Raw genomic sequence first — 22,443 nt, forward strand, 5'->3', positions numbered from 1 at the left:
CCGTCCCACTTTGGTTTTGGAGCCTGGGCTGGTCACAACATGCTCCCTGGCAGCACAAGAACACACTGCCATCTGCCTGCTCCTCCTGAAGGCTGCAGGGTGCACCAAAGCATGTGTAGCAGGCAATATAGGAAAGCAGGACTTCATCCTCAGAGGGAAATGAGAAAGGAGCCAGGGACAAGTCTGCAAGTCTGGGATAGAAAGTATGGACAGCAAGTGGGCCCACCACAGGATGCTGGAGAGGGGCTCTTCATCAGCGATTGTAGTGACAGGACAAGGGGTGATGGGTTCAAACTGAAACAGGGCAAGTTCAGGTTAGAGATAAGGCAGAAGCTCTTCCCTGTGAGGGTGCTGAGGTGCTGGCACAGGGTGCCCAAAGAAGTGGTAAATGCCCCATCCCTGGCAGTGTTCAATGCCAGGTTGGACAGGGCTTGGAGCAAGCTGCTCTAGTGGAAGGTGTCCCTGCCCATGGCAGGGGGTTGGAACTGGATGAGCTTTAAGGTCCTTTCCAATCTAAACTATTCTATGATTCTATTTACTACTTAGGTCATACACAGGAAGCTAGGAAGCACATAAGGAAACACAGGCAACTGAATTAACTTGCACCAGTGAGATTTCACAAATAAAACAATCAGCATTTATTGTTGTATTACAAAACACTTCATATTTTGGCAATATTTTACAGTTTATCCTTTTTCTTCTCAGGGGCCTGTTGAAAAGGTATGGGGGAAGGGGGAAGAAAAGAGGAGAATGTTGAAATCAAGATTAAATTTCCATGTCTTGCTTAAAAAAAAAAAGTCCTCCCAAACCACCCCAATCCCTCCCACCAAAATAAAACTCTAGTTTCACTCAATTCCACTATCCAAAGAGGCCATGGGTGAAGCTGCAGGCAAAACTCTGGCAATTTCACTATCAAACGCATCAAGAAGACAAACAAAACATTCACAGTGGTCTTCAGTATGGTCTGTTGCGTTGATCATTTCTGAAGTCATTTCTGGAAGGGAAATGCAAAGTTATGAGGAATCCCCTTCAGCAAACAACAAACAGCCCTTTCAGTGAGACATCTCCACGCTAACTTCTGTGCTTGGATAGCCTCATCCAAAAACACTCACAAAACACACTCAACTGACTTCCTTCCCCTGCAAGCTCCCATGTGGAGTTGGTATTTTCACAGCACAGTGTGCATGCACACATAAACAACATTCCTTTCCCACATCCCTATCACTTCCACAGCCTGTTTGCTCCAGCACCAAGCAAGGACAAAGCAAGTGCTTACCTTCCTCCCATTTTACCCCCATAGCCACCTCCCCGGTCGCCGCCTCTGCCACCGCGCCCTCGGTATCCTCTTTCTCCTCCATAGCCACCTCTCCCACGGAAATCTGGAGGGGATGCAAACCAACACACATAAGCCAGGTTATCCAAAAGGCTGCAGGGGACATGAGCACTTTAAATGCTTCAGAAGAGAGACAGCTGTTCCCTACACACCTCCTGATGGACGGGAATCTTCTGGTCTGGGCTCACCGCACTGGTTGCAGGAATTCCTGCGAGCGAAGTTCATGTTGCCACAGCCCCTGGAAAAGACAAGGACTCCCCAGACTCAGCTGCCAAGAAACTCAGAGAGCATCCATGAAACACCACTGCCCAATGAAAATGACACTTACGGGTTAGGACAAACCCAGTCACCATTTTTGGGTTCCCCACTTCTACCCTGGAAGCCTCCACCTCTTCCATATCCACCTCGTGAGCCTGTACGCAAAATTACAGTCAGAATAAAGGAGGGGAAGTGTCTTTGACCTTATACATAAGAAACATTTATTAAGGGCTGTCACTAGCTTCAGAACCTGAGAGACAGACTTTACAGGTGGAAGAAGTGTTTAATGTAAATACATCCCTCCAGACAAGCCATATTAGGAATTCTGGAAGAAGCAGGGAGTGCCAAGGACAGTAAATGGTACCCTGGTAGAATTCAGCTACCAGCTGAGGTTTTCCTAGCTGGAAAACTTGGACAAACAGAAGTTTCAGCCACAACCAAACCTCAACAGCATTTGACGTCCTGAAGCTGATGTATCCGCATAGCTGAAATACATATGCCCATACGAGCACATTTCTAACTCAGGCAGATGGAGAAAACAAAGAAGCAAGGATAGCACGTGGTGGCCAGAAAAAGTTTCTCCACCATGCACTTATTATATATTCTTTTTCAGCAATAAAAGGAAACCTGATCCACTTGAATTGCCAATGGGTAAATGTAAACCTACTGTGTGTATTAATGAAATTTCATAAAGATTTAACAATGTCTATCCATCACATATGGCCAGGCTCAGTCACTGAACAAAAACCACCCCAAACTGTCTGGATTTATGCCAGGATGCATCTGACAAGCACAGGGACACCACAGTTCTTGCTTTCTGCAGCAAAACACAGTAAGAACTTTTATACCAATTGAAGTTCTTGACGAATCCCTTTTGTACCAGCCTACAAAACTGCCTGATTTAAGAACTAAGAGTTGTTGACAGCCACCACACAAAGCATGCTTCCTGTAAAATGGTAATTAATATCCAATGGGCTACTCACAGAACTGCATTATGCAGAGAATCAGGGAGATAAACATCCATGTAACTGAAGGAGTCAGATATCCAACTGCTGCTCTAAGTCAGTAGCAGTTGAATAATTTACCTTGCTTGATACCATCTGGAAACACAGTATCTCAAGGCTTTGCTGTAATGAGTAAATACACTCACTGGGAATTCACACCTATATATGTGGAAACTGCACAGCCTCAACATCCTTGTTACACTATCTCTTTCAAAGCAATGCTGAGACATGATCTGGAGACTCTCCAGTTCAAAAGGAAAGCATAAATTCTGTGCTGTGTAGAAGAGATCACAGATTTCAGTTTAGCGTGCTTGGTTCAAGCCTTATTATTCCCTTTCATGGCAGAATCCCAAAGGCCCCTATGCTTGATGAATCACTGCTTCAAAGTCAACTTTTATAAACTAAGAATAGCTAAAAAGCATTTAACTATTAAAACCCAAGGATTCCATGGATTTCAGTCCCCACCTCGACGTCCACCACCTCCACCTCCTCTCATGAATTCAGGCCTTCTAGTTGCAAAAGAAACTTTGATAACATTGCCATTGAATTCTTTGCCTGTGGAAAGACAGGGAACGAGAGAAAGATCAATACAGCTCCCAATGGCACAGCAGCAAGTTCGGAGGCACAGAAGTGATTTGCACATACAGACTGAATACAAAGCTTCTAAGACCCTCCTCAAGTTTACTGCTATCAAAGAGTATAGCTGTATTTTTGCATCAAGAATGCAAAGTTTTATACCACTATATTTCTGGGATCTGCTGTCATCCTCCACTGAACCCACAATTTAAGAAAACCCTTGTTCTTCACTGCTCATATACATGCACTTGAAACAAACTGTCAGAGCCATCCCCAAAGGCTAAAACCGACACCACAGCACTAACAGTATCGATACTAACACTGTAGGAAACCCCTCCAGCTGCTGACAGATCACAGCTCTGCTGGTCTGAACAAGAAGTGACATGATGCCACCTCTCACACTCGTGAGGTACCGCAGGCAAACCTTAATGGTTTCATTATAGATTTTTGGTCTTAACCACAAGCTGCTGTTCCACCAAATGAGAAAGCCAGCACACAGAAAATAACAGCCACACAACAACCAGCACAGGGTTCCCAGTGGGGTTACTGATTTGCTTCTTCAACTGTGTGTTACATCCATAAATAACCAGAAGAACAGGTACTCTCACCTACCGTCAAACCAGTCAATTGCTGCTTTAGCAGAAGGAGGGTCATCAAAAGATACTGTTGCTTCTCCCTTTGGTTTGCCCGTATCCTTATCTGTATAAAGATTTATCATAGGTTTGCCAGTCTTTTTGTTGGTCTGAAAAGAAAGGTTGTACACTTGACATAGGAGAAATACTGATAAACCTAGTTCAAAGCTAAGTATCACTAGAAGGAAGATTCTCCTGGAGCTAGCCTGCAGAAGCAGATGCTTCTGACTGAAGGATACTGACTGGCTGTTCTCCAGGATGTAATGATGGGCCCAGTTTTAAGAGAAAAAAATGAAGTCAAGTGCAGGAAGCCCTAATTTAGAATCACAGAAACAGAAAAACCAGCCACAGAACACAGAAGCATACGTGCTGAAGTACGGGGGTGGTACAACAGATAGAGTGTCAGTGTTAAGGGTTATAAAGACTAAAGATATGTGAAGCAATCTAAATGTCACTGGGAAAAAATGGTGCTAGTGCTGCCAGCTTATAAATGAGCTGTCATCTCATATACTTATGTATACATCAGACAAAAATACTATCTACAACTGGGAGTCAGAGTGAGCATCTGCCTTGAATGATACCAGTACTTTTCCAATACGCTAGCTCTGCAAGTTCCCTTTCTTCTTACCAATGATTTCTTATTTCACATACCTTTATGATACCGATTTGTTTGAAATAGTCTGCCACTTGATCTGTTGAAACATCCTCTCCGAGTCCTTGCACGAAGATGGTGTTGTTATCAGAGTTGTCAGACTCTGAATCTAGGACAAAGTAAGTTACATTTACCATGCATTTCTGTGGTAGCAACAAAAGCAACATTTTAAACTCAGGTTTATGCTGCCCAGGAGCAGACCCTTAAATCTCAAAGACAACTTGCATGAAATAAAAGATGAGCTGAGAGCATCATTTTGAAGTTAACACTCTCAACTTCCAACACACATGCACAGCACCTACAGATGCCACAGTACATCAGAGACAGAGAACATTCAATAGCTGACCAGCATAGCTGTCATTGCTACTGCTGAACCCAGGACAGCCACACACTCAACTTATCCATGGAGCCAGCACATCCAAACCCATCAAAGCAGCTTATGTTTTAAATAACTCAAGTTCAGTGGAAGTCTTATGGCAGTGAAAGCAGCTGCTGGGCTCAAAGGGATTCAAAGTTCATCAGCAAATTCCTACTTGCTCCATGAAAAGGCATCCAAAAATTCACACGTGCTTTCGTAAAACAGATTCCTCTCAAGGAAGAGAAGCTTTAGTTAAGGTTTCTTTTGAGCCATGGGAACTGCAGCCACATCCATCTTTCTAGCAATACATTTTAAAAGCAACGACCTAAGAGCTACAATGTACTCCCACCCACTGCTTGTTTTCTTACCAGCATCTGATCTCGGTCCATAATCCCTCTGACCTATGAAAGGAGTTTAAGGGGGGGGAAAAAAAAAGAAAAGGAAAAAAAAAAGACTATTTTTAGCAAAACATTTTCAAGTGACTTTTTTAGAAACAAGAAAATATTTAAAGCATGTATGTAATGCAGCTAAGATCTAAAACATTAACCAGAGATTTAGAGGCCATTTAGCTTAAAACGTTCAACAGAAGGTGTCTGTAGGACGTTAACGTGTTCTTTAACTTGCAGCACGTGGCAGTTGCCACACTGATGCTGTGCTGGTGTTCTCTTGCTGGTTGTCACATCACCAAGCAGTTTACCGCTTTGTTTTAAGTTTTTACCTCTAGAACCTTTCTAAGAAGCGTTTGTAACGGAAAAAGAACAGAAACAAAAGAAAAGAAAAGAAACAATCCGGTGAACGTCACTGTCTCCACAAATTCGTTCATGCAATTTGACAAAGGAGAAATGCAGTTTATGGCTAAAAGTTTGGCTCTTTAAAGAAACTCATGAACAACACCAGCCTCACCGAAACACCATAATGCTTCTAGGAGATAGTAACGAGATATTATTGGTGGCTTTTAGATTTATAAAGGATTTCCACTGAAACATTTTTGGATACTCGGCACTTACCACCGTAATTTTTGAAGCCACCACGGTCACCACCACTGCAGAGGAAAAATTGAAGAAATGATTTCTTCCTTAAGTCTCTATGTGCTGAGCTCAAGGCTCAATCTACAGTTAACTGATCACAAGCTGAGAGTTACTGTCTAGCAGCTAGAGCTCCATCTCTACGCTCTCCTCACCACTCATTCACGTTCAAAGCTTAAATTACATGAAAGTGAATAAACTCACTGGAGGAGAGAGAAGCCCTGAAGAGTATTTTAAACTAACCCACACACATGTCCTTGCTTCAATAGTCTCTCCCATCCCATAAGGCAAAAGGACTGCTATTAAAACCTGGGGTTTCAAACAGACACATTATTTCATGAAGGTTAATGGGCTTTAATTGTGGGTGTAATTGCTCCTTTGGAATAATCAGTGCTTTAGGACTTCCCTGGAAGTAAGAAGAGCTGAAGTTAATTAACCTCCATTGTAATGCATTTATATACAAGGGGCAAATGATCAGTATCAGCCATTCTCTGAGAAAGGGCCTGTGGGGACCTACTGTACTGCTAGCACTTGACATTACAGAGAAGGTGTGTGTATGTGAGCTTCAAAAGCAGAGGCCGTGAAGTTTTATTTCATTCATTCTGATACCTGTGGCACAAAATGTAGACCAAGTTAAGAGATTACACACATCACTTTTCAAAGGTTAGAAGGGGGTTTGAAACTCTAATTATGTGCATGAAAATAAACCCTCACTCTTTTCAATGTCAATGTTTGTACTAGCAGGATTTCTCACACCAGCATTTGTAAGTGCATCCACGTTATGAACATATAACCAGTATTTAAAGCCTTGAGGAAAAATACGACCACTGGGTTGTTTAGGAAGCCAAGAAACAAGCGTCAGAAAGTCTCATGCTGCCGTGTACAACAGCCCTGCTTGCCCTCCTTCACACAGGGCGCTTAGCTGCTACTTTAAGATTAGGCAGCTCACCTAATCCTGACAGCCTTCACATCAGCAGCTAAAATAAAGCCAGCATAAGTTCAAACCATGATGTGGAGTAGCTAGGGAACTACTATGCTAGTATGAGTAGCCCCTTCACCACTGTGCTTCACAACTAGAAGTCACTCCAGGCTTTGATTCAACCTATCTGCCAACACACCAGAGTGCAACCATGGGACAAGCACCCCAGCAAGAGGCAATGGTATAGAATTAGGGAGTAACTTCTTGGCACTTTGTGCATCTGCTTTCTGTTACAGCAAATGCAAAGTGAAGAAGGGAAGGTATTGCTTGCTAAACATTTATGAGGTAAAATCTGCCCCAAGTGAGGCATAGAAAAGAAACAAGGTTTTAACAGCTATTATCAAAGCTGGATTAAGAGACACATTCTTTGAAGGGTGACTGACATTCTGTAGCAGTACATAAAAGGACTATTAGATGTTTGCCACAACAGGCTATCGCTTTTACTGGGACTTCTCTTATGCAGTGTCATTTATTCCTATGTAACTCATTCTGCTCATTAAAGAGGTAAAATGACTAAATTCCACATGCAACATCAGAGTTGGTCTTTAGTAAAGGCTGGCTATTTTCAAGGACTGATGATAAAAAACACAATAGTGATCATAAAATTGACTGTAAATACCTTTCTGCCACCTCCAATTCACTTCAGCTAAAAGAAAAGCTTGATTATAACATAACATTTCAGTCGGATGCCTGTTCTTCTAGGATTTTAACTTAGAAATAACAAGAGTGAATACATCAACCATGAAAATGTTATCAAAGTTTTCCAGCCCTAGATTATGTCCCCAGTTCATCAGGAGAGCATTATCCACAACATTGTTTTCTGATTTCTAAGCATACAGCAGCAGAGACATAAATTAGGACAAAATCCAACAATCTAAAAAACATACAGAAAGGTTGTGATCAACACAGCCAGGACTTCACAGGGTTTTGCTGGGATGCTGGGGTAAAAATGCATGCACCATAATACTGAGAAGTGGTACAGAGCTGGATATACAAAATGTAAAGGAGGTCACATCAAATGCTTCATTTGTAACTTTGCAATACAGCAATTCTGTACCCCACACTAATAAGTGCAATCCACATTTTAATTAATGTCTGCAGAAATAGGGTTTTCCCCAAGTATGCTTCAGCATGGCATCTTCTGCTTAGTCTTGACTCACCAACCCAGCAAAAATCTGCATCAGTTCAGTGTCAAAATACCTTTGATGACAGATTTATGCTCTCCTCCATTTTTAAGTCACATCTCCTATGTGATTTATAAAGTTCCAGTGTGTTCCCTTTCCAAGCTCCCTGGGCAAAGGTACCCAAGATCCCCAGGAGGTCCCTGGATATGCTGCAGCAAGCAAACTCAAACACAGAAGCTGGTTGCAAGCATCTCAGATTCACCTCTCACCGAGACCCAAAATTCAAGTCTCAAGCTGGCTGAATTAGTTCCCACACCATCGTCACAGAACATGTGGAAAACCTAATATCAGTGCTTCACTGCTTTACCAAATAGATGGGCAACCAACTGGAGTTTGGAGTTTTAACACCTTATGTTAGAATCATGAACAGGCAGCTAAAATTCAGCTATGTCACCAACGAAGATAAGTGACTGCACTGCAAGCAGTCAGAGTGTCTGCAAGGCACCATTCATAGGGACAAAAACTTGCTGCTATGAAAGAAACACCATCAGATGTTCTTTTCCCCCTGTACGTGCTCACATATTTAACCATCACTTACTTGACTGTAACTGGTGTGCATCTGAATATTGCTTACTTCAGCTGGGAATCACTCTTTCAGTTACAGGCACAGTTACATGGCAAGCTCAACACTACAGATACAAGAAATACCTTTTTTAAATGGCAGAAGCAGCACCAAGAACTCAGGCACCAGATTTCAGCCTCCAACATGGATCTGTCTTGCCAAGCATGTGGGAGTTGCACGTAAGAATGTATTTTTACAAACAACAAAGGAATGCTCAGTGCACCCATAAAATCACTGACAGATGGCTTTTTCCCCCCCGCCTGTAGTTATTGCCTCTTTTCATGTTTTCCCAAAGTCTGCCTATAAAAGGCTGAGCTCAAGCCTGAATATTACAAGTTAAAATATTAATTCTGAACACAAACCACACTTGTAACAAAAACCCACTTGCACTAAGTTGTAGTTTCTTTTTATAACAATAAGCTTATTCCCACTCATAGCTGATACAACAGTTAAGCTGCACAGGTGACTGATTTATAGCACATCAACATCAGCTCTGCATGAGAGAATAAAATCTGTGCTGAGCAAAGTTGGGATTTCTATGCCAAACCCTAACACAACAGTAAATCCTCTTCTAAACTGCATCTGTGTAGTTCCACCACACAGACTGCAGAAGCTGATGCAAAGGCAGAGCTTCTCCCATTTAATCCCCAGGCTCTAAGAGAAGGGCAGTGTCACAGGCACAGCTACCCGACAGCCCAAATGGCTTTCTCAACATCAAAGAGAACAAACCTGCTTTGTATTGCTACTGTATTTCCCACTTAACCTGCTTAACCAAAACAGTTCAGTCCCACAACCACAATAAACTGTTAATTCCTTATTTTTCAGACGAGGACTCTAACAACAAGGGAAATAACCCTACAAGGAAACTTGGAAGAATAACTGGGTGTAAAACTGCATTCTCCAGACCTGGTGTACCCGCTTTCTAACCAAAAGAGCTCAAAGATCAGACTCTTCTACTGTGGGTTTAAAAACAAGAAAAGATTTTGCTTCTTAGCCAGAATACAAATGAGACCATGAATTCTTCAAGCTTCACAATGAAAGGGTGACAAATTCTACTAAAGCCCCCAAAGATGTAATTCAAGGCCATTAAAAAAAAATACCTGAATGATTCTGAAACCCTGAGTTACTGAGATTAAAAAGTGAACATCTGACACAGAAGAAAATGATTGTTCTTTATCGTAACATCAGCTACAGAATCTGAACAGGAACTTCTCAAAAGGTATTTTCCTCTCAGTGCTGCCTGACTTTGCACAGGCACAAAAGAAAAATGAGTGCTGAAAGCATTCATCACAGTACATATTCAAATCATTCTGGTTTTTGGAATAACAATTCATACCTTAACATTGCCAATGAGGTTTTGAAGTACTTTCAGAAAGGTTATTCAAAGAAATTTAAGCTCTTAGAATTTAAAAATGTTAACTGGATTTTGCCTCGAGTATGCCAGAATAATGTCTAGCACTTGCACACTGCTCTGAAGGTTCCTACATGCAGGGTGGGTTTATACAGGCCATTGCAACTCACACGAATCCTGTGGGAGAACTGATGCTGCAGGCAAAGTCACAGTCTCACAAGTGCAGGATGATGCTTGTAAGGGGGATGCAGCACCCAGCACAAGAGAGCAGGTTAGGCAATACAGCTGTAAGAACACCAGCCACTGGGTACAGCTCTAACAATGAGCAACAAGCTGCAACATGTTCTCCCTGTCCAGACAAAATCTTTCTTGCTTGCTAACACAGAAGAGATTCCTTTGCTACAGTCTGGAGTTAGCTATTAATGTTTTTATAAAGTCAAAGAACAACTTACTTCTCTGTGTGTGTATTGGCAGAACTCAGTTACACATTATGTTCTAAGCACTATGAAAGTCAAAGCCTACATAGTTACAAGTATCTGCCACAAGTATCTGCTGATTTCCTAGTGGCTATGGATTCATGAGCATTAAAATGTGATCTGAAATGCTAACTAGTTACTGGAGATAGACTTGACATTCCCACACAAGCTTTTAGGGGAGGGGGGAAAAGGAAAAACCCAGGGAAACCCAAGAAACTACCCTGAAATCCCACACTTTCACAGGATTAAACATGATTTCTTACCTTATTAAAAGTTATTTTCCTCTTGATTATACAAGTTTGGTATTTAATTTAAACTTTACCCTTTCCTATTAGGAATGACTTTGGTAAAACATGTCAGAAACAGAATTCTCCATCATAATTATGCAGACAGACTGAATAAATATACATGACAGTGTAGTTTCAGAGAAATTTCACTACAAAGACTGCATCACTTAACAGAAGTGAACAGAATTCCTACCCATTTTGTGGTATTTTCCCCCACTTCTCCATTCACTTCCACTCTTTTTCTCTTGGCTTTCCACTGAAAAAGCCAAAAGTGGTTTTTGGTTCGACCAGAAGTGGTAATACGTAATAATCCATGTATTACCTACATGGATGTGCGAACAAGATTTTCCTTACAATTTGGAAAAACATGGGAAGAGGCTTTATTTTCACAGACATCAATTTCATTTACTTCAACTTGCAAAGACGGAAGTTTGTTTCAAAGTGATAAAATCTACCAAAAGTAGGTTTTCTGAAGCTCACATCTGAAGCTCTTGCTGGAAAGGGCTCACCTGAAGATGGCTTTTTAAAGACCCATATTTTACCGTAGGAATATGGAAAACCCTCATCCACGCAGAAAAGCTGATTTAAAAGCAACTGTTCAGTTTTAACTGAAAATTAATTTAGAGGTTACTTTGCTGGTTAAGTTTCTATTATATAAAACCCCAGCAAACTCTAACATGAAGTAAGTATTAACACACACTTGTAATTATGCTACCACCCCTAATTAAGAGAGGTAGGGTTCACCTATGTCATTGAAACGACAAGTCACTAAGTTTAATTTGGGACCACTTTAGAAACAGGCAAATTTAAAGTTTGGTTTTAAAAATCAAGACTTTCTAACCAACCAAGTCTTAACACACTGTTAGATTATTTTCTTTAGTTAAGGTCAGTTCAATGTTGTACAATTCAGAGTTCTTTGTCTGGGGTTCCAGCAATAACCCACAACCGTGCAGCCTATTAAAGGGCAAGTGGTGTCAACAAGCAGCACTCTACAGCTCATTGGAAGCTCCCACATCCTTACTTGGCCTCAGTGAGCACTCTACACCCCCCAACCACTTCACAGAGGGAATGAAAGGGTAGCAAATTGTGACAGTTTATTAAGAAATATAAATGTCATCTGGTCTAATGCAACAGGATTTAAAGCAAAGGTCCCAATGGCCTATGCATGAGATCATCTGCATGCACTACATCAAATATGTGCATAAATTTTCTTGACAGGAGCAAGGCCTAATACAATGGCAGAAGGGGTAACAGGGTTGTTAATATTTAAAATCTGCTTTAAATAAATGTGTTGAAACTGACAGCTAAGCCAATAATACAAACTGTATTTTAATAAAAGTTTAAACTGAAAACCACCCCAAACCACAAAACAACCCAGTAAAGAACAAGTAATGCTGTTACTAGGAAGCAGAAAGACACTTAACCACCCTTAGCATAATGATTTGTCACTGTAAAGTCAAAACCTCCCTGCTAAAATGTTAGCTACCTTAGCTATGAATTGTGGAAAACCTTCTCAATCCCTGGCTGTTGGTTTCTTCCAATTGAAAACAACTGTTCCAGGTTTTACAATGTCTTATTTTAAGGGATGGGCTCAAGCAGTTTGTGTATTGCAACTCATGTAAATAAAACACAGCTACGTGTCATAATCCAAAAGCTTTTCCTAGGCAAAATGTGTTTCTGTGCAGTGCAGAAAGGTTTAATTTTAGAAACCTCCCATTTTTAGAAATCTAAATCTGAGCCACATTAGGAATAGACACATAATAGACAAAAATTAAAGCCAGCTAAGTAATAACAAACAAGGGTAGGGAACTGCAGGCACAGGAATGAGATCACTTACCTATATCCAGACATATGACCTCTTCCATCCATGTCATATCCCCCTCTACCTCCTCCCTGTGACCCGCCATATCCTCTATTATCTTCTCCATACCTACTCTTTTCACGACGATCATCTGGAGGAATGAAGAGAACAAAACATGAGTGAATTGTAGTGCAAACTGCAGTGAAAATTCCCACCCTACAGCTTTTCCTCCCCTGGTTTGCCATTTAAACCAGGAAAGCATCAACTCCTAAATCTCTTATGTTATCTACACCACAAAGTAACGGAGCAAAGTTTGGTTTTGTTCTGGTTCTCTCTCTTAGCCTCCAGAGCCACAAGATATCTCCAAATGTAAACACTGTTCCTCACACTCCATTTTCCAATGTTAAACACATTGTCTAAAATATACTTTGCATTCTACTGCATATCACCCTCCCAGTTTGCAAAAGGCATCACTGAAGACAGAACAAGGATAAAGAGTGTGGGTTGTGCCGCTGGTGTGAAGTTACTGCAAAAAGAAGGGCCGACCTTAAACTTCTCATTTCCTTCTATCTCAGAATTCACCTACACAGCACAAAGCTGGAATGTGAAGTGCAAAAGCTCTTCATGACTGATCAAGACATACCACCTTCATGTAGGAAGAAGGTTCAAAATGGCTTAGGAAGATAATTCCATCTACATTTTGCAGATATGGATATGGACTCTGCGAGGCTGCCTCCAACAAATGCAAGAGTTTTGGGGCCCCAAGTTTTTCATCTCTGCATAATGTTTGAAAGTCTTCACAAATTAAACACTCCCCAAAACCAACAACATGAAAAAAGAGTTTTAACTATTCATTAAAGAATTTTTTTAAAGAGTTTTAACTATTCATTAAATCAACTGCCTGTGGAATGCAATCCAGCTATTTCACAGCATTTCTGCTTAATTTTACTAGCCAATATTGAACTTAACCTGTGAATTTTACCTTGGCTGTTGTGGCTATAGCTTCCCTTCTGAGACTGGTAGGATTGCTGAGAATGGCCATATGAGCTTTGGTGCTGGTTATAGCCTGACTTTTGGTCATATGAGCTCTGGTGGCCATAGCCCGACTGTTGGTCATAAGAGCCCTGGTGGCCATAGCCCGACTGCTGGTCATATGAGCTTGACTGCTGGTCATAAGAGTCTTGGTTTTGTCCATAGCTTGACTGCTGGTCATAAGAGCTTTGGTGCTGACCATAGTTTGACTTTTGTTCATAAGAGCTTCTTCCACTTAAAATAAACAGAATCGGTATTAATAGCTTAATGTTCACAGAAAAGAGAGCAAAATAATGGCTGAAAATTCATGACATTGCTCAAACTTCCTAATCCCAGTTACCTCCCAATCATTACTGGCATACAGATAGGAAACACTGTTTCACCTCTGTTGGGATGTATCTGGGTTCTGATAAAAGGTAGAAAACTGTACACTACCAATGCTTTCAAGACATTCTCCATTTTCTCTATAAATGTAACTTACGAGCATCACTCACTGTACATACCCCAGTAAAATGCTGCTTTCTCTCCTCTCCCAGTAGCATGACTACTGATGGATACATGGGCTGATGGATAGCCCATGAGCTGCCAAACAACAAAGCCTTCTCTGCAGAACTGCAGGGAACATGTCTGCTGCCCATATTGTATTATGCAGCTTATACCTGCTGCCTACGAAACAAAAAAATCCCCCAATTTTGCTTTCACTGAATTGCAGTTTATCTTTTCCTGGGCTTTCTACCATTTGGCCAAGAACTGTTCTAACTCCTGTGATGTCCCCCATCATACTTGCAGTTCTCCTCACTTTCATGTCATTTACATATACTATCCAACCAACTTCCATCAGAAACACTGACCAACATCACATCTAGGATATTCCAATACAACATGGCTATACACTCCAGGAGGGAGCTGTAACTCTTCTCTGACTAGTAACAACTTCAGAGCAACCACAAAGAGATCTCAGCTACACCAAGCTTCCCTTGTAGAAACAAAAGTGTTGTAAAAATCTAGAGAACAGCTCCAGTTGGGTTACCCTTTCATAGCAAGACATTAGATAGGTTGATGAGAAATTGCGTCCAGGAAACAATGGCTGTTACTCACACCTTTGTTTTCCCCCTGGGTAAATAGCTGTGGCTTAACTGTATTGTTTTTTTCAGTAACTGAAGTTAATCACTAACCTCTGCCAGCCTTTCTTCTCTTCCTCCTCCCTGCTCCCACCCTTTTCCAAAGGACGAGGCACTGTGTTTGCCCCTCTCTAGTCTTTGGCAATCGTACTTGCTAGCCAAAATGTCTCAGAAAAGCAAACAATAAAACCTAAGAGCCTACAGAAAGTCTCCACCAGCTTTTGGAAGCACTTGAAGATGAAGTCCATTGGATTCAACCCATCTCAAAATCGGCATAAACAACCATCTAGTCTGCTTTGTCCCAGCCCTAGCCTCGATCTTAGCTTTAATATAACTAACCCTAGTGGCAAAGAGCTTGTGAAGACTTTTTGTTAATACCTTAAGAACAAGTAAGCTCCACTTTGCACCATCTGGAAAGAAGCATCATTGAGAGCATCCACTATTGGCTGCTTTTCCTTCCTTACCTCCCTTGGGAAGTGAGAGCTACAACTTTGTGGCCACCCTCTTCAAAACTGTCACCATTTAATTTCTCAACTTCCCTTACTTGTTGCAACTATACATTGAAGAGTTCCCCTCCAAGGTCTCTTTTCTGCTTTCCTGAACAAAACCAACTTGTTGGAGCATCTATACTCTACTGCATTTTTTCCCCACTGGATGTCGACACTTAAACCCCACATGATTGCCTAGTCCTTTGTACAGCTCTAAAATGCTCAGAAAACAAAGCACAGCAAAACTTAATCACCTACCAGCTTTTGTTAGGGATGTGTAAAAGACACGGGGAATGACAGCACCTACTGCTGACAGATAAAGACCCTGCTTGTTCATATTAAGACGTTTTATACTGATAACTACAAAAGCAGAAAGCCAGTACAGATTTGTTCAAGTCCAGACTGCTTTATCAGCTTGCAAAAATACACAAAAATATTTGGACCTTGAAAACAAGAATGGGGTTTAGTACAGACTGTCATTTAAAGGCCACATGATCCTTAATAAAGATATAATGCATGCAGCAACCTTGGGGTGTATGCACGAAGCTTGTAAGTTAGATAACAAAGGTATTCAAGCAAAATGTGGCCTTGTAAGTCGTTAAGGGCAGCCGGGTTGTATTTTCCAACACACTTTCAAAGCTGTATCATTAATCCTCCTGAAACTTACCGGAGGTATAATATCCCTTACAAGAAAAATACATTTGCAATAGCGTGAAGTACTGAATCAGAGTACACATTTAAGTTACTGATGAGGATATAAAAACATCAGGTTTTGAGAATCCTACTTGGTTGGAAAAAGATAACTCCTTGAATGACATTTCTGAATCCTTACCTCTTCCTTCAAAAAGAAAAGGCATTCTAAGTCAAATAAGAAGTCTGCAAATCTAAGAACAGCTAAGAATTTCCTTGCTAACAGCTTATCAGAAGTTAATAAAAGAGTATTGTTAAGTTCATACAAAAGAACGTGACTGGAGAGGTACCTGATACATCTTTTTCCTAATCAAAATACTCTCTACCAGGTTCATTCTTCATTTTAGTCACTATCCAAAGACTTTCTGAAGTGTACCTCCCGTACTCCTCAACTTCAAAACAACTGTATCTCATCCTTCTCACACAAAGAAATATTCTTCCTTTTCCTCCTGCTCTTTCAGACATAAAAAATGTTTTAAGAATGTGGATTTTCAGATGTTTGTCCTTTTTTTTAGCAATGAAATTTGCTACAGCTGTAGTTAAAAACATACAACTACTAGACTGTAAATAGATCCTGTTAATCTCAGCCTCCTTACCCTCTAGACGACCCTTTCTGCTGCCCCTGACTGCCATAAGACTGCTGGTTGTATGAGCTCTGATTCTGATTTTCATAACCGGATTCATCATCGTATCCCTGGGAATCTTGTCCATAACCTGGGAATGGAGGAAGAAAATTTTTAGTAAATATTCACCTTTTAATTACTGCCAATGAATGTAACAAGCTAACCAAACCTGTTTGATTTTGTCCATAGTTCCCATGATAGCTTCCATAGTTCTGTCCATAGGAGGAATTGTCTCCACTCTGCCCATAACCAGAATATCCCTGTAATTTCAAGAACGTCCTCACATAAGTGTAACTTCCAGCAGCTAATTACAGTTGTTCTTTACTAGACACAACTGCACACATCAAGCTGAGAATGGATTTCTTCCTGGCCCATATATGGTCACTCAGGAACAATTAGTTTTACCCAAGGAACATCTGCTATGAAAGACACTATGGGTCTTTTCACCTTACCTGTGCTTGGCCATAATTTTGACTGCTCTGATTGCCATAGGACGAATAGCTGTAAGAGAAAAATGCATTTAGTAAATGCTGACAGTACCCTCCACATGGGTTGGAAAGTAAAGGTATTTTTGGTGTTAAGTTTCTTTTCATTCCAAACCAAGTGTTTAATCCAAGTACTGCAGCTGTAGGCACATGAGAACCACATCAGTGAATTACTGGTTACCACAGTTGCCTGTCAGAAGGCAGAAAAGCTTATTCTAATTTCTGCTGTTTCAAGTATAAATTTAAAGTACATAAAAGTTGGGATTACTGTCATTTGACATTCCTCAGAATCACAGACACTGTTATGAAACAAAGCATTTTAAGTTTTGCAGCATACTCTTACAAAGTTAATTTTACTTTCATCAATTACTGTCAAGTTGGTATTTGTTGGACTATTCAGCAATATCATCATCAAAACCACACTTGCTTGAGATTATACTTACTTGTATGCTGCCACTTTAAGACTTCGTGAACAGAGAGAACCACCATGTGCTGAAACACTTGTATCATATCCAGATATGAACTCAAACTCACACAGTGCTATACACATAGAACCTTCTGACTTTCATTAGCACCGTCAGTATTAGCTATGATTTTCATCCTTCCATAACACCACTTTTGTTTCACCAATGAAAATACACACACCCCCCCAAACTTGAGCTATTTCATGAGCAGGCTTTTAATTTTCACAATGATGAACAGTTATCAGATGGAAACATGAAATTTCACTTCTATACAAGTATAGAATTAAATATAGAAGGAAATATGTATGTATATCTTTACATCTATACGGCCCATCATCTTTCCACTTATATAAGCTTTGGCTAAAAATCCTGAACAGCTTAAGGCAGTTACATGAAAAATATTTCTCTATATTCATGCCATTTCCTAAGTTCTTTCAATGTCATTCCAATATAAACCTGCTCATTGCCTTCTCTTCAGGAAGATTTTTTTTCCCCTGGTTTATAAGATATATTAATAAAGGCCCAGGGCAGCAAGCTTTCTGCACCCATAACTCCAAGAACATATAAACACTTTGTTATGCCTGAAGAGTCAAACATCATGGTGGGAATACTAAACAGCCTTTTATTTTGCAGATTGAATTGCTAACAGCAAAACACCCACACGCACCCCCCCTCCACACACATACCTCTGCTGGCCCCCAGACTGACTGTAACTTCCAGAATCTAGAAAAAGAATTAAGTCATATTGAGAACTTAAAATGAACATTTTCTTCTTCTACTTACTGTAAAAGGAAGAAATCTGGGGAGAAGGAAAAAGGTTCAAGTACAGTGGGTAATGCAACTGCTTTCCATGCAGAATGAGACAGCTTCCTCTTTATTAGCGAATGCTAAGGCTGGGAGAACAGGAGCACAGGGTGCAGGGAACATGGCACAGGAATGGCCACTTTGAACTTTCTTTTTGAAGGCTCTGAATCCCATTTTCAAGGAGTCTCTTCAAACATCCAGGCCTGTAAAACCCCCTCTAATGGCTATCACAGACAGTGCCATCACCAATGAACAGAAACAATGCAGCAGCTTTAGCAGTCAAGCAAAGCTAAGCAGGTCAGGCCTACTGAACCCCTTTTTAAGATGCCGTAAGAAAACCCTGCCTAGCAAAAAGCAAAGAGACAGGCAGAATATGGAGATGTAAAATCGGGGATGCAGGAGCCACATTTCCCTTCCCTCATATTGCAAAAAGAGAAACGCTCAAACCGTGCAGGAATAAATTCATTCACACAACACAACAGGCCAGGCAGGCATTATGGGTATTACTTCCAATATAAACATCAGTTATCAAGGATATTTATTCTGGAAACACACGGGAAAAATATGGATTTCAAAAGATGACCTGAAGTTAAAATAAAAATCACTGAAATGGTTTGGCTGGTTGTATTTAAAGCACAGAAAACCCCTAGTACCTGCCAGCTGGAATTCAGTACGGTGTTTGCCTTTACTTATCACTGTCTGTTTATCATGCTATTTTAGCTTGTTAATCTCCAAATGATGGATTTCCTCATATTTTTATGTCTGCATGTATCTAAATTTTGTAATGTAAATTCTTACAATCCTATGTGTTAAAAGCTCTTACTATCCAGGGGAAAACACACATTCCTATCAGTTCAGCTTCCCAAACCAGCAAACAGATGCAGGCACCCAGAACACACACACATTGCTCCATCAACCTCAGACCCTTCAGAATTCGGGCTGTCACAAGCAGGCCCCATCACTTCAGAGATACCCTCACACCCCTAAGCTGCTCAACGCCCCACCACCTTCTTAACTACACAGATTCCATCCATCTGCTGCCTAGGAGAGAGCCTCAATTCCTCTTGACATTCTTGCTTGAAATTCCCACCTTCTTGTCAAAACGTAGACAAGAAGGTGGGAATTTCCCTTTCTCTACCAGCCTGTCACTCTGGGTAACAGCCCTGCAATTCTTCTCTTCCTTTCAAATCACTTCAAGGACTTGTACAAATATTGTGGTGCTGTGGTCTAATAAAAACTGGCAGGAACGTCTCTGCTTTCAGCCCCGATTTCAGGCTTTCCCCAAAGCTCTGTCTCTAACCTCTTAAAACTGACTGAAAAGCTGAAATCAAGAATTAATTACAATGCAAGGTAACTAGGAATGACTACAATCATTTTTCCAATCAAAACACTCCTCAAATTGCTGAAAGCCTGTTCATTATAACCTCTGGTTATAAATCAAATCCTACTTACACATATACTTCAACACACAGGTATGTAATTCCAAGACAAGGGTACCACCTAAGCTCTTCAGACATGAAGCATCATTTTTAATGCTAAAGTATCTCCTCGAAGCAACACAAAGCAGCAAATTTCATATTCTGCAAGAGACAAGTTTACTAAAAGCTAAGATGAGATGAAAGAATATTTCATTGCACACATCCTATACAGGAGTTTCACTCAGATGTGAAACACTCTCACTCTGCACTGCTACACAAAGATTTCATTGCCTTTTCATAATGAAAAGCAATTAAAAAGCCAACCTAAAAGCGTAGCTCCGACATGTTGAGTGTTCTTAATGAGATGAAGGTCAAATTTTCATGTTATTTCAAATTAAATGATCACAAAGATGAGTATTAAATAGGCAACCACCTTCAAACCTCTGGTTTAGCTTGAAAATTTATATGCCATTAATGCTGCTAATTAAAAGAAAGAATATTAATGGTTATATCAGAAACAATTCTTGACTAAGGATGCAATTAGCTATAAACTGAATGATTATATTTAATCTCCTTAGCTTCTCACTTAAACTTCTGCCAAGCCACAACATTTGGGAAAAACTTCGGAAACAACCACATAAGGAGCCTGTAAAATAGGAACAGGCAGAATGAGAGGATTCTCCTTTATTTATACATCCTTCACTGGATCTTTTAGCCTACAGGCTTCTGATTGGATTGATTTTGGTGGGCTCCATGGGGACAAGAGACCATTAAGGATTTTTGGAAACAACAGATGGTTTATTCTGGGAATTCCTGGATATACAAACACTTTTTCTGCATGTTTAGAAAGCTCCTAGAAGAATCTCCTGTGGATGAAGCGGGGCACAGCAGAGCAGTCAGCCTGCACCACCCAGGATGTGTATTCTTCTTAAGATAAAGGAACCTGCTGCGTGTATTTGAAAACTAAAGTTCTCACACACAGCAATCTATATGAAGCAGCAGCGTTGCTTTTGTTGTATTCTTATCAGAGAAAGAACCTCATGTTTGAACACCACCACAGAGTAAAACCATAGTAGACACTCAGGTACTTGACTGCAAAGTATCTGAAGGCTGGGAAGAAAGAGGTTTCAGTTTACTGCCAAACTTCACCCATTTAGTGAAGAATTCATGGTCTGAACTCATTTGACGGTGTCTTTGGACAGGCTTTCTCCTAAAGAACTGTTCCTTGCATCAAAGGATTCCTTCAACATACCTTGCTTTGGTTTTGTTCTCTATCATTCATATATGTATATGTGAGACAACACTAAGATGGCTCAAGCCTTACAAAACATGGCTCACTCCACAAAGCACTTACGGCTTTGGGGAATTCCCTCTCCCATTCCAGGATACACTACCTATCCACGGCTTCACAGGGACACCACTGCTGCTGGGACCTCCGATGGGATGAAAACCAGCAACACAACGTGCTTGCAGAAGGCCCAGGAAAAGCTGGGCTGCATCAAGTCATCTGGGACAGCAGATCTGCTGTCTCCATACCCAGCTAAAGGCCTCCACTGGAGAATTACAGCCAAATTTAAGCCCACTGTAGGGGGGAACGGAGCCACCCCCTTCACTGTGCTGGTGGCTAAAGCAGAACATAGGACAGATGCTGGAACACAAAGGTGGGTCCCATGCTTGGGGGGGGGGGAACACACACACACAGGAAAGGGGTGTTTGCATTCCATATGGGAAGCACATAAACCATGTGTGGGGAGTGGCATCACCGAAGGATGGGTCAACATCTCACGCTGGCAGGAGGACACACAACACAAAAGGGGACCATGACCCTAAAGGGGGGCTTACATCTCACACCGCACGGGGGATGGGGGGATAAAGCAAAATGGGGCTCACCTCTCACGTCCTGGGGAGGGAGGCACCACCCAAAGGTGAGTCCCACAGGCTGAGGGGGAACCCCTTGGGATCCCCCCACCCCATTGCGACCCGGGAGGGGGGGCGTGGCCAGACCGAAAAGGGGCGGCCCCGGGAGGGCTGGCGGAGGGGGGGGGGGGGGCGCCCGGGGAGGGGGCGTGGCCTCGATAAAAGGGGGCGTGTCTCCCCTCCCCTCCCCCCCGAGCGGGCGGTAACCGGGGGGAAGGGAAGGTGTGAGAGGCTGAGCGGGGGGGGGGGGGGGAAGGAAGAAACCGCGTCTCCCCGTAACATGGCCGCGGCCTTCTCCACACCTGCGCCACATGGCGCTCGCCCACCCTTCTCCGCGCCCACACCGCCACACCCGCGCTTAGCGGCAGGAAGCGGAGCCGCCGCCGCCACCACCAGCGCCCGCCCCCCCCGCTCCCCTTCCCTTCCGAGGCCTGGCGGGCCTGGAAGCACCTACCCGAAGCCATGGCGGCGGCGGCGGCCGGTAACCGGGCTGGAGGGGACCGAACGACGGAAGGACCGAGCGCCGCGCCAGCCGCGCGCACACTGGGGCACCCGCAGCTCGCGCGGACTGCGGGGCCCCGTAGCCAATCGGCTGGCGCGGCGCCTACCACTCGTATGGGGAAGTAGGGGTGGAGGGGAAGGGCCGTACCAAGTGAGCGCGGTGGGAGGGGGGGGGGGATGATGGGGGCAGCAGGGGGTGTGCTCGGCGCTGTGCGGGGATGCGCGGGGAGGGAGGGATATTAAAGTGATTAAATCGGTTTAATTTACACGCAGGGTGATGAGAGGGATGCTGGTGAGGGAAGCAGGGCATGCGCCTGCTTGTGCATCGCCATTTGGGGCGGGATGCTAAGACAGTGGTAGGACAAGAGGTGATGGGTTTAAACTTAAACAGGAGATATAGGTTGGATATAAGGCAGTTGTTG

The 22,443-nt window shown here is 42.1% G+C and overlaps 1 protein-coding gene across 1 annotated transcript; it reads right to left on the reverse strand.

The window, feature by feature from the left end:
* Positions 1–614: 614 nt before the first annotated feature.
* On the reverse strand, positions 615–22,128 carry TAF15 (TATA-box binding protein associated factor 15). Its single transcript, XM_062614870.1, has 16 exons — positions 21,975–22,128; positions 18,068–18,104; positions 16,885–16,933; positions 16,602–16,692; positions 16,406–16,523; positions 13,461–13,744; positions 12,515–12,629; positions 5,821–5,855; positions 5,182–5,214; positions 4,455–4,564; positions 3,784–3,913; positions 3,061–3,150; positions 1,662–1,746; positions 1,486–1,571; positions 1,277–1,379; positions 615–994 (listed from the first exon to the last, which is right to left on the reverse strand). The coding sequence occupies exons 1-16, from the start codon at positions 21,982–21,984 to the stop codon at positions 955–957; spliced, it is 1,416 nt and encodes a 471-aa protein (XP_062470854.1). The 5' UTR covers positions 21,985–22,128; the 3' UTR covers positions 615–954.
* Between the last annotated feature and the right edge of the window lie 315 nt (positions 22,129–22,443).

Source organism: Pezoporus occidentalis, unplaced genomic scaffold (assembly GCF_034315485.1).
Source record: "Pezoporus occidentalis ecotype Australia unplaced genomic scaffold, CSIRO_AGI_Poc_V1 ctg179, whole genome shotgun sequence".
In the NCBI taxonomy this organism is placed as follows: domain Eukaryota; kingdom Metazoa; phylum Chordata; class Aves; order Psittaciformes; family Psittacidae; genus Pezoporus; species Pezoporus occidentalis.

Coding starts and splice junctions, on each gene's coding strand:
- TAF15 (XM_062614870.1), bottom strand. Junction 16,524..16,601: donor CTATGGACAAAATCAAACAG/GTTTGGTTAGCT, acceptor CTCCATTCCCAG/GTTATGGACAAGATTCCCAG. Junction 12,630..13,460: donor CTATAGCCACAACAGCCAAG/GTAAAATTCACA, acceptor TCATTCCTCCAG/ATGATCGTCGTGAAAAGAGT.